Raw genomic sequence first — 12,849 nt, 5'->3', positions numbered from 1 at the left:
TCATGGGACTTTTCGTCTGAGAGACAGTGGCTTTCTTCTGTTATCTCCAAATGTCAGCTGGACCAAAGCAGGAATGAATAGAGAGGGAAGAAAAAGGTGATCCTGTGATTCAGAAGTAGCCAAGACTTCTCTTTTCACCTCTTGTTGTGGTTGCTAGAGACAGGCAATAAGTCCGGCAAGGTTTCTAATCAGCCTGGCTGGCAGCACGTTGCAAACAAGACTTTGCTTTGCACTACTCAATTCCAGACCAGAGCTCTTCCTTCCTTGTCTTGGAGTATTTATAGTCCAGCCAAGATCCTGTCATTCACTATGTGCAAACTGAGCTGATATTCCATCTATTAGGATGCAAGACAGGCTCTTCCCTCCTTTTGTAGCCTGGCAGAGAGGGAAGCTTTCTTGAAAAGGGAAAGAACATTTTGATCAACAGAAAAGAAACCCCAGTGATGGTGGTAATGGAGGAACAAATACATGAACCTTCTGGAAGGAAAATGAAGCTTTCAAAGCACAGGTGTGGCGGAAAGCGGAGTTAGAAGTAGGGTCACAAAACTACAAAGGAAGTACATTAATTTTGATTTGTGGGACATGGGGGAATTTTTGAAAAGTCAGCAGGAATAAGAGCCAACAAGAGCTAAGGCAGGAGGGGCTGCTTTGGGAGGAAAGACATGCATAAAAGTGTGTGTGTGTATGTGTTGCAGGGAGATTTAAACTAAGAATACTCAGAGAAGAGAAATGCAGAGAAGAACTTAAGCTTAGAGATTAGTTGAGGTGAAGAGGAAGATTTTGGAAGTGTAGCATCTTGGTAATCTTAGGAGACTGGTAAAACAGGTTGGATATGTGGGATGCTAGTATGAAGTCACTTGAATTTGGGGGATTTTGGAGAGAAAGGTCAAAGATAGCGGAGCTATTAGAGTGAAACAGAGAGCTGAGGAACTGTTCAGATGAAGAAATAAAAGAAAGGAACTCCAAGGTCATTACTGGCAGGGGAAGCAGCCTACATCGTACAGCTGGGCAGGAGATTTCTCTTCTGTCCCCATCGGCAGAGTTACTCCACTGTCAGTGTAGTGGAACAGGCAACTAATACATAATGCCTGATGTGTGTTTGAAAACTGTTGCACCAAAGCCTTGTTTCCCCACAGCAATGATGCTCGATGTTTCAGTGTCTCCTCGCACTGAAATTCAATTATATTGTTTAAATCTCTAGATGAATCAGGTCCTGGAAAAAGAATTTGCCAGTTGGGCTGATAATCATAGCACTGACATAAGCTGGGAGCTGTGCGAAGTACAGCCACAGAATTTGCCTGCCTCACAAAGCAGTCGAGTTTTTAGCTATTTTCCATTCCACAGTGGGATAGGATTTCTCATGATATTCATTTGAGAGAGACAGAAACTTAGTCAGAATAATAAGTAGTACCTAAAGTACTAACCAAGGAAGTGAGAGAACAAATCCCTGATCACCCTGATGGGGACTACATAATGAAAGCTGGTCTCTGACTCCAGTGATGCTCTAATTATTGGACTACTTGAAGGTCTCCCCCAGTTTCTCATGTATTACAGACATAATTAGCCGGCATTAAAGACATAATTAGTGGGCAAGGCAGAGCAAAATACTGACTGCAGTCCAATAGTTTGACACTCATCTGAGCATTAGGGCATCCAGGTGGGAGCTGCTTTGATCACAACAGGAGTGCCCTGGTCATAGAAAGACTGGCTAACCTGAAGTTTCCGTGTGTCATCAGAAAATTTACTCCAAACTGAGAAACACTACACAAAATACGTTTCACTTGAAATATTTGTTCGAAGTCCAGCTTTTGATCAAGTGGCATTTTCCAATGAAACTTTGTATTTTCTGAGAAAATTCTTAGGCAGCTGTAGCTGTCAACACATCTAAAGTGTGATACTGCCCTCTGATAACTGGCACATTTGTACCTCAGCATATCAATTTCTGCATTTTCATGCAGCCAGAGGAGCAAGCCGATTTCCTAAACTACTTGCCAATACATCTCACATACAAGGAACAAGAACCTTTCTTGAAGTATCGTATGAACTTAGCTCTCAGATACCTCTCTGTCAACGCCACAAGCTTATTTTTTGATCTCACTCAAATCAGCTAATATTCTCCACACAAGACTTGCAAACGCATTTGGCTATTTAAGTTATGGGCCAATGATTATAGGCTTCTAATCTCAACATTCAATTTGAATAGTCATTTAAATTGACGTAAAGAAGCCATTTCTAGGGTTGATCTGTTACTGTTATGATTGCTCCAACTTATAGTGGAACTTCAAAAGGCTATGGATATAGTATGAGTTTGAAATTTAAGTTCTTTCAGCTCTCTCACATTTCAGCTGAGTGAAATAGCAGACTTTCTTTTTAATTGCTGGCTTTTCAGTTTTTGTCTTGAAAAAAAAAAGACATAGTTCTACATAACATAAGCAACAAGTAAGCAAAATTAAAGAAATCAAGAAAAAGGTGTGTTTAAATATAATACACAACAACATATACTACAATCATTTTCATCCAATGAAAATGCATCATGTTTCCAATATAACATGCAGCACACATAAAATTTACATTCTGTTTGTATGCAGACTTGGCACAATTTTTGAAACCCCGGTCATCTCACAGGACCCTACATTTATTTCTGAGCTGCCTCACTGAAAAAAAACATTTAGAAACAGCTCATGGAGTGGGAAATCTGTTAACAACTCAACAAAAATATTAATTTCCTCATGAAGTTCAGTGTGGGGAGACGTATAAACTGAGGATTGATGTGGAAATATATTTGCTCCATGAACTGTGCTGTCAGGGAAAGGATGGGACAAGGCAAGGTTTGCAATTGTGCTGACAAGCGCTGGTTGGGAGGATTCTCCAATTACCTCCAAACAGGTTTTGCAAAAAGCATTTTTTTTTTTGTAGAGGCCAACACGATGCTGTTTGCTGACATTCCAGTGGGCAGGCACCCTCATACCTATCTGCAAAGTGCACCTGGGAGGTCATCCGCCTCCCTGGCAAGCTGCTCACCAACACCCTTCCGTCCCTCACCCACCCACGGCGGTGGAACCAACCTGAGAGGCTGCCACTCCTTTCGGAGCTGTTGTGGGAGCTGGTGGTGCTGAAATCCTGTGACTGGTTGTGTGGCAATCTATTAGCCAATCCCTCAGCCACGCGGTAGTCAGGGATGTAAAGCAAGGCTAAGGGTTAAAGGGCAAAGGTCACAGTGGCATCGTGTGATTAGTTGACAGCACAAGCACATGCAACACATGCAGTTAGCAAGTCAACAGCAGATGTGGTGGGCAGCAAGTTTTAATTTTTCTTTTTTTTGATGTACACCTATCCTAGCCTAATGGAAGGCAGATGGCTTGGTGATTAGCACAAGACAAAGAGGATTAAAAGCACAGAACGGTATATTTTGTGGTTGTGTGAGGTTCGGCACACATGCAAGGTAAGTAAGCATTAGTTACAGCAGATACGAAGTGTCTTACGTACCAAAAAGATTTTTTTAATTCATGCATAGATGATACAGTAAAAAGCCACGGGCTCTGGAAAATAAGAGCTGTAATTACCATTGTTGCCCTTGCCTTGGTCTGGGAGAGAGTAACCGAAACCCATCAGGTCATTTTTTTGCTGAATTGAGCTTTTCCACTGAGGATCAGGTAAGTCAACAGCCAACTCATGGATGCTGTTGGAATGCAGTATCTGGGTGGTGGCATATGGCGTAGCTTGCGTTATTTGGCTGGAACTGTTGTAACTAGTTTTCGTGGTGAAGTCAATGCTGCTGTAAATGGCTCCATCAGAAAGCATAGTAGCAGTTTTATCTCCTTGCCCTGGCACTGGTGGCAGCACATCTGTGGTGAACATAGGGGAATGAAACAAATCATTGATGCACAGGAAGCCTGAAAGTATCAAGGTTTAAGATGAAAAATAAATGTGTCATTTTGCACGTTTGCATTTCAGCTGAGACAGGTCCATGAGCCAATGAAGGGAAGATGATGTACAACCATCGCCAAGCTATCAGCATCTGTGACAGGACTACCACTTGTCCTTCACGTCTCACTGCCTAAAACCATCTTTTTTTTTTTTTTCTGTACCTTCAACTGTGAAAGTGAAGTTTGGAATATTTCTCTACTGAAGAATGTTTTCAGTTGTTCACTCTATGTCAGAACCAATGAAACTGTCTGGGCTTCAGGGAAATGATGAAAGGAGTGAATCTACAAATCACAGAGGAAACTTTCCCAGCAAATACGTAGCAAAACTTTTAAATGGATGCCAAAGCTCTCAAAGTAATTTTTTAAGGACATCACCTTGACTTCCTTGAAGTTTTATGCATCAGCTTATCTAATTTTCTTTTTGACATTAGCTAGTACATTTCTCCTTTTCAACAAAAGAAAAACCTGACAAAACCAAGTTGTTCCTGATATATGAAAGAAAATCTGTTATGCTGAAGGGATTTAAGTGATCAGTCTCTTAAAATGGCAAAGCAGTGTTGATAATGGAGAACAACTTGTCCAAATACTCCAGTACATTTACCCGAAAACCAGTACAGCGTATTTAACTAAATATCTGTTGACTTTTCTACATGTCTTGAATCCTATCACACACTGCAATTTGTACCTTTAATCACTTAGATTGGCAATCTCTCTCCTTACTAAACATTTTAGTGACCTTTGCTGGTAGAATACTAGATTTAGAAGCTGAGACTACTGAAGTGTGAAGAATCTAATGATGACTGGCATGATGTCCCAAGGAGAACCACAGCTCAACAGACAACCCTCTTCCTGCTCTCTCAGAGGTCAATATATCAAATGGTACTATTTTTACAATTTATTTAGACTCTGAAAAGTTGAATCCATTCTGGAATTTACTTGTTAGAAAAATGCATCATTTATATGCCATTTGCTTCATATAGCTGGATGGCAGATATGGATTCCAGCTGTTAAACTGTACTTGAGATAATGCATACACCTATAGTGATGATGTCCAGATCCCATTCTAGGTATCACAGACATTTTTATACACCTTAAGCCCCAGAGAGAAAAGATGATTCTTGCACCTAGACAAGGGTTTAGGCTCAGTTCCAGACTCAGACATGGGTTTTGTGCAACCTCAGGAAATATAGTTGTTCTTTCACTGTCTCAAGACTTTTCCAGCAATGAGATATGATACCATGGCCTCCTCCCACTGTTTTGTTTTGTTGTTTTTTTTCCCCTGGGATGAACATTTAGACCACAGAACTATTTTCTACTGCATTCATGTGTGTAATAGTGAACATTTTAATATGGACCCTAATAACATCTGCAGTCTCAGGGCAACAACATAATATTAACAATAAAAATGGCAATAACAAGTGCTCAGTAGAGAGACTGCAGAAACAGAGATTAAATTTGGGTCTATCACTGTGATCTGGTTTTGCAGACAACAACAGGGAAATGGGCACAATCAAGTATTTAAAATGCCTTAATTGTATTAACTTATATCTGCAGATAAATTGTAAGTGCAAAAAAAAATTACAATTAATGCAAACTACAGGTCATATTTCAAAATCAGGTTATTACTATCTATCTGCACACATCCAATGTGCTTTCTAGGGGCAGTACGCAATCATAAAAGCATCTATGTGCAAATACAGCATGGGATGTGAGAGACAAGTGCATTCCTATCTTTCTTGCATTTCATCCACAATATGAAGATTTTTCCTTTCCACAATCAGCTTCATCAAAGTATAATGGACTGAAGTTTAGTAAATGAATTCTGTTGCTGTTGTATAACATGAAGTAAGTCCAGCTCAACCTGTCTGTGTTGGATTTGCAGACTCACGGAAGTAAAAACTAGCAAAATGCTCATCTTTCTAGTACTCAGACATATATCTATCTTTTAGAACATGTTCCTGGCAACTGAAGAGGTATCATCTCTATACAGCCATTTTAAAATGGAGAACTATACATTTGCACACACTTGAAAGGAAAGTTGCATAGCTTCCCAGCAGCCAAGAATTTTCAGTCATTCTTACTAATAAGCTGAGGTTCTCCAGACGTTCTGGGAATTTCCAGTACAGCCACAGATTACTTTTTGACCTCAATGAGATGTATACACTAAGCACTCAAAGAGCTATTAAAGTGCCATTTTCCCAAATGCCATAATCACCTAGTAAAAATCAAGTGTGATTTTCCCACCAAGTTGTCACAGCAAAAAAAACACACTGTACATTTCAGACCAAAGATGAACACACATTTCCCACTGGACACTTTCCCCAAAACTCTCTGAAATCCAACATGTTTTGTAACTCTTGAGATAAATGAAATAGTACTTAAGTACTTCCTGAGGGAACCTCTTTCTTGCTGCCTTGGAAGATGCAGTACCATTTTGTGGCCTGACACGCCTCCAAACCTAACCTGTGCTTCCCGCTCACAGCTTTGCTCTCAAATGCCTATCTAGGACATAACATGGATTTCACTCTTAAAGGCAATGTTAGGACTCCCTGCCTCAGCTTCTGAGTTTCCAGAGTGGTTGATTCCCACCTTACTGTTTTTAAAATTCTTACAGACCTTTTATATTATCACAGACCTTTTGAAAAGTAAAAGAGGCCCAGGTTCTATCTATACAGTTAATTCACGTTAAAAGACATCTGACTTCCTTAATGCAGAAGCATCCAAACTCCAACTGCTGAAACAAGTAGGGATAAGTGGTCCCAAAACAGCCAGAATAAAAGTGTGAGCTCAACTGTAAAGATCATGGGTGGAATTAAGCTGCTGAAATTCAAAATATAACTGTTGCATCTCTTGGACAAATTTGGACCTATGCCTCATCCACATTGAAGCCAAAAGCTTTAAAACATGCTTCCAATTTCAATCATATAGAGCCAAATGCTAAGAGAAAATGGTAATTTTTCTGTTTTATGTGAGCTTATGAAAAGATGGAAAAGTACTAAAGGGTTTAAATTCAAGATATTCACAACAAAGAAGCTGGCAGGTATTCAGTTGCCTTCTAAATATCACCAAAAGTTTTGTTTACTTTATAATATTTTTGTAAGACAGGAGCTTTACAACATTTTTATATGGAAAATAAATCTAGAGTGTTTTGTTGTAATTTGAAGTCACAGTAGTCGAACCACAGGCAAGAAGTTTTGCATGGGAACATAGAACCAATTTTCAGAAGCAGATTCTGGTACAGTTCAAAACTGAATTCTTTTCACATTTATCAGTTTGATCATTTTACAGATTTTTTGCATTTTAATGTATTTTTATATATAAAGTTGTCTTGATTTTTCTTTAGTTATTTATGTCTTAAAAATATTTATATACTCATTTACATTAGGAAGTCTTGTTCCGAATACCACTACACAGAACTAGCTGTGTTATAACATCACAGAAACCAAGGAAATAACACAGATGTGAATATTACTATGGCTTTTAAAAATCCCAATCATACATCTTGAAATTCCCATTTGAGTAAAATGTTTGAAAGAAAATAACCCCTCTAAAGATTCATCACCGTAATTATGAATCATTACCTCATCTCCGCAAAGGGCCTCCCTCAATTCAAAATGGACATAAACCCCTAAAAAACCTGAATAGTTCCCTTTTATGTATTCTTTCCTCCAATAAGAAGGAAAGTTTCTAAAGACCTGTGAGGCCTTCTTCATGGATTATGGTTGAGACTGAGAGCAGTCCCTCAGCAGGAAGGGGATGGGTAAGGTGACAGCAACAGTGTTCTTCCGCCCTTCTGCTGAAGTAACATCCTTCCTGCATCCCCCAGGTTCTTCTCTGCTCTTATGAACGTTCTCTGTCCCTGGCTACACGGCCCTGCACAGCAGATTGCTCATCTCCACACAAAAGGGAATGAGTTTGAGCAACAGACACGTTTCCCTTGAGATGATAAGCAGACCCTGTGTCACCACTGTGGGGTAAATTACAAACTAGACTTACATTTTAAAGAAGTAGAAAAAGACAAATAAAAATAAACATTTTAAAGTCAATTTTAAATCAAATCTTGAGTCAAGCATAGAAAGAACTATAATGATAAAAATATTACACAGTGTTTATCATAGATGTTAACTAACAGAAGCCTATTGTATACTATACAGTGACTTAATAAAATGAAACCTACCTCCACGACCAAAATTGCCAAGATCATTGGGGCCACTAGTGCTGTTGTTTACTGGCAGACTCGTGGCAGGCCAAGAGTCTGCAAGCCAAGGATAACTGGGGTCACTTGCATTCAACAGACCTGGTCGACTGAAGCAGAATAAGAAAAAAAGATATGCATACAAACATATATATATATATTTATTTACAAAATTAAAATATCTGTGAGACAACTAATGATTGAAGAGAGCATATTACTATCCTCCTAACACCATAGGTAACAAACAGTTTAGGAGACTTTAATTTATTTCAAATTAAAATTGTGCAGCCTTTGATGATTTGAAGACCTTGAGCAGTTAATTAAGGTTATATACAAATCAACTTTGTCAGTAGAATTGGGACTAGGCATCCGTTGTGATTCTGCCAGAATCCAAATGAACTCTGTTGTCTGTGTGAAACGGGTTAGGCAGAACCATCACGGGATCCTACACCAGGGATGCATGATAAATTACCACCTCAAGGGAGCCATCACTCAAACTGATTGCTCCCTATCAGCCATTTCCAGGACTTTGGGCTACTATTTCTTCCTTCCTTTGCATCCCAAATGCAGGCTTGTCATATACAGGCTGGCAACTCTTTCTTTGAGTACTCTTGGATGGTTTAGAGGCAAACAGGTTTGAGTTGGATTAATGGAAAGTCCACAGGTATCTTTATCTGCCACTACTGCATGGCTTTTATATCCCTGTAATTCCCAGCTTTGAGAGCAGTATTAAACAGCGAGTATGTTGAAAGAGAAGGTACGCTCAGGCCATAAGGCACCGTGTCTCTCTCACCCCAGGATAGACAGCCAGAAATTTAGTAAGGCAGGTGGATTGTTTGTATTTAACAGGGAAAACAAATCATTTCCTGCAGACACCCCCTTCCTCCAAACGAAAACAAAAAACCATCTACAGTTCTGCAGCATTTCTAGGTTATTAATGCACTCATGAAGTTGGAGCAACATCTCCGATCATTGTACGTTATAGACCCCTGCCTGGTACAATCCCTAAGAGAAACATAGGTTTCTATGGAAACGGCAATAAGAAGACCCAGCCGCTTTCTTGCCACACCTACTCGCTCTCATTAGGCCTAATCTCTTTTTGCTAAAATATTGATTAAACGGGAGATTGGAAGTTATTACCAGGGCCTAATTACAATCTCCATATTGGCAAAGGGAAAATAGATGAGGATATATGGGCCCGTTATCAGCTTTTATCAATTTCAATTGAGTAGCCAAAGTTGTGGAATCCAGTCCTATCAATCTACAGCCTATTCATCATCCATGAATCATTTATTTCGTGATCGATTAAGTGTAATTGTTCACTCACAGCAATTTAGGGGGAGCCAATAAGGAGTCTTAAACAACAGCAACTTCATTTGCTAATGTCTAATTAATGCAATAAACATCCCAGTAACAAATGAACACATTCCTTGTGATATTTACTACTCATTTCTTCCAGGGCATCTGGGAGATATGAAACATCTGGGCTTGATTCCTCCAAAGTGCACAACAGATAGGTCATTAAACCTTGTGGTAAGCTACTTAACTCCTCCTAGCATTGTCAGTCTTCCCAATGATCGGTTATTACCCAAATGCATCACTGATAGCATTTTTCAGATCCCTAATTTTAAAAATAAATACTATGGAAAGACCTTTATACAAAGAAACATACCTTCCATTGCTCATTAGTCCTCCATCTCCTCTTTGGAAAGTGACTGTGTTTTGGTTGGAAAAACAAAACAAACAAACATACACACACACACACAAGCACACACATATAAGACAGGGAAAAATCAATTAGTAATAATTAAAAGTAACAATTCAAACTGCTCAGTGTCCGAGATCGGAGGCCTCTTGGCATCATCACATAATAAAGTACAGAGATGATAAGAAAAGGATCAAACACATTAGGGTTACAATTTGTTCAGGATTTCACTGCACATTATTGATTAACATCAATTTGCTCTGTAACTTGCAAGGCAAACCAGCTGCCTGGGCAAAAGGCCTGGATTTACCCCAGGCCCCTTCATATGACTTCACATTGCAAGACTGAGCCATGTGATGAAATTGTTTTCTTGGCATGCTTTTGCTTCAGTACATAATGACATTGCACCAGTGAGTTAATAACATCATGTCATAATGCAGTAATATAATGTCACCACACAAATATGCCATCTCCCAGGACAAATACAAAGAGGTGGCAGCTCTATTAGAGATGAAGGGGTGAAAAAAAGCATACAGCTGCACCATTTCCATTAGAAGCACTGCATAAGAACTTAAATGCACACACTTAAATGCATACACACCAGTATCACTGGGAAGAAAAAGTGTTTCCAGTCTTGCCATGGGGGATGCCAAGGACACATTCAGAGGGAGACAATTGCTTTTATGGTTCCATTCATGGGTGTCTGACAAAACGCAGCCTATCCCTTATCTATCTTATTAACAGGATTACATTTCAGGGCAATATAGGTAAACCCACATTACTGGTGAGATGCTAATTGACAACATTTGATGTTTCTTTTTGAAGCACTGGCAAATATTTTGAATCAAGGCCAACAGACTACTCTGGTTCTCAGTGGCAATATCCCATTATTTATTGTCAGGCATAGATAAGGCAGACTATTAAATTATATCAGTGTCCTGGACACCTGCATCCTTACAGGCCCCTGACAACATGAGTGTTTGAATTTCAGAGACGAATGGAAGAGTCTGTGGCCAGTTTAATTTAAAATAGGCCTTGGTTTGGAAATACTATTTAGCTTTGTAAGACAGATATTGCCATCATTAAATTAGAGCTCCCAGAGTATTTGCAAGATTTTCCAAATGTTAGTCCAAACTACACTAATTCAAGATTAGGCTTTCTATTACACACCATTCTAATCAGACAAAATTACTACACCCAATAGAAATACTGTGAGCATTAAAAAAATTAGCAATGACATAAATCCACTGGGAAAACACTTCTGGTGCCCTACAGAATCCTTGTTACTTTATTAACTCCTAGGATAATTTTACAGTCTACATTCAGCAAAGGGGACAAAACTGGCCCCTCTGGAAGGCCTGCTGGAAGACTGCTTGGGTAGGGTGATTAATTACCCTTCACTGCAGAACAGACTAATATCAATATCAGAAAATCACTGCAGTCATGTCACATCAAAATGGTTAATAGCTGAATTTCGAAAGGATGTAATCAAACAAATTAATGAAAAGAAAATCAAAATGCAAGTATGGGAAGTATTAAAGTCTGCTTTGAAAAACAAGACATGGTAAAACATTGCAGCTAATTAATTTTAGAGCTGATGCTACTTTCATTCACACTGTTTCTATCAGGCTGTCAAATGACTGTATCACTTGCTGCTTAAAAGTGAATAATCCGAAGTGCTGTGGATATCATGAGTGAATATGCAAAGAGGTGGGTACTGTCTGGCTATGTTTCAAAGTATGTGGTCAAAAGTACATTAGATGCTGTTTCCTTTCTCCTCTTCCCCTTCAAATTTAACACTCCATTTCTCCAACTTTCTGCATTTGTCAAAGCAACATGAAATAAGGAAAATGAGAAACAAAGGTGCATTCCCTAACAACCCTTATAAATAAAGTTTTCAAATTTAAGGGAATTCCAGTAAAACATATTTTCTGAAAACTTCTTGGAATTAATGCTCTTGTTTAGACTATTGTCTACCAGAAATAATTTTCAAGTAATATTGTCATCGCTTGTATAGCACATACAGGTGTGTGAGATTTTAACTATGCGTGTCATATGGAAAAAAAAATCAATAGTTGTAGTCTTCAAAATGTTTATATCCCTTTGTGTACCTTCATAAAGCAAAGCTAAAATGGGGGAGCTAGTAGAAGACTGCAGCAATGTTTGCCAGACACATTTTATTTTCCATGTAGTGAGGAATGGAAAAAACTCCAAGGCATGCTGTGAGACACATATCAAGAAGACGTGACATAGAAACCTCTTCTCTAGAGCCACAATTGCTGCAGAGTGGCTGTGGCATATGAGCTTGTTGAGAAGAGACAGGTATCACAGCATTTACTCTTTTTTCTTCTATTTGTGTATTGCGGTGGTAGTAACTGTTTCCTGTTTTTTTCCTACATTAAATAATCTTACACCCTCCCAATATAAACACTGTTTTTAGAAGAAAGGTTCAGCTTAGTTTATTAAAAAAGAACTTGTCTTGCAGTGACATTGTTTTTCCTGGGGAAGACTGTGCCTGGCTTATGTGATGTGTATGGAACTGGGAAGGAATACAGGTTCTTGTTTACCCTCTACCCTGTATACCAATGCACGGATGGTTATAACCTTCATGAGAAAATAAACAAGAAAGTATTTTAGTTACTATTCTTGGTGGAAAAGGCTCCAGAATATCAACTAAGCTAGCCAAAATTCCTCTTGAAGTGTGGACATGTCATCAGGATGTTACGGAAAAAAACCCATATTCCTGATGCCATCCATAACTGGGCTACCTGAGGCTGGATAGAGAAGGTGCCTGCCTTTTAGCATCAATGTTGTGAAAGGAAAGACAGCTAACAACAGAAGATATGGTCAGGCTGCCAACACAAGCACTATGTTTATCATTCCTGCCGTACGTTTTGTCAGCATTTTTGCCTGCAGTTTGATTTCTGCAATTACAAAACAAGTCTAAACGCCTGAATAGGAGCATACTTAATGCAAGGCAGGCTTGTAGATGTCACTGTAAAAATAAAACACACAGACAGCTG

The 12,849-nt window shown here is 39.0% G+C and overlaps 1 protein-coding gene across 17 annotated transcripts in view; it reads right to left on the bottom strand.

The window, feature by feature from the left end:
• ROBO2 (roundabout guidance receptor 2) overlaps nt 1-12,849 on the bottom strand; it is a 959,254-nt gene that overhangs the window by 45,612 nt on the left and 900,793 nt on the right. For 11 of the 17 annotated variants that reach the window (XM_052794396.1, XM_052794399.1, XM_052794388.1 and 8 more), the window contains 4 exons: nt 9,794-9,836; nt 8,104-8,231; nt 3,564-3,845; nt 3,066-3,191 (listed from right to left, as the gene is read on the bottom strand). In XM_052794396.1, the coding sequence (XP_052650356.1) occupies nt 3,066-3,191; nt 3,564-3,845; nt 8,104-8,231; nt 9,794-9,836 (579 nt within the window). The remainder of the gene's footprint in view (nt 1-3,065; nt 3,192-3,563; nt 3,846-8,103; nt 8,232-9,793; nt 9,837-12,849) is intronic. The other 6 variants (XM_052794400.1, XM_052794392.1, XM_052794403.1 and 3 more) reach the window with 1 other exon arrangement.

This window comes from Harpia harpyja, chromosome 8 (assembly GCF_026419915.1).
Source record: "Harpia harpyja isolate bHarHar1 chromosome 8, bHarHar1 primary haplotype, whole genome shotgun sequence".
Taxonomy (NCBI): Eukaryota; Metazoa; Chordata; class Aves; order Accipitriformes; family Accipitridae; genus Harpia; species Harpia harpyja.
The sequence above is the reverse complement of the archived record's forward strand: the minus strand, read 5'-3'. Positions and strand labels throughout refer to the sequence as shown.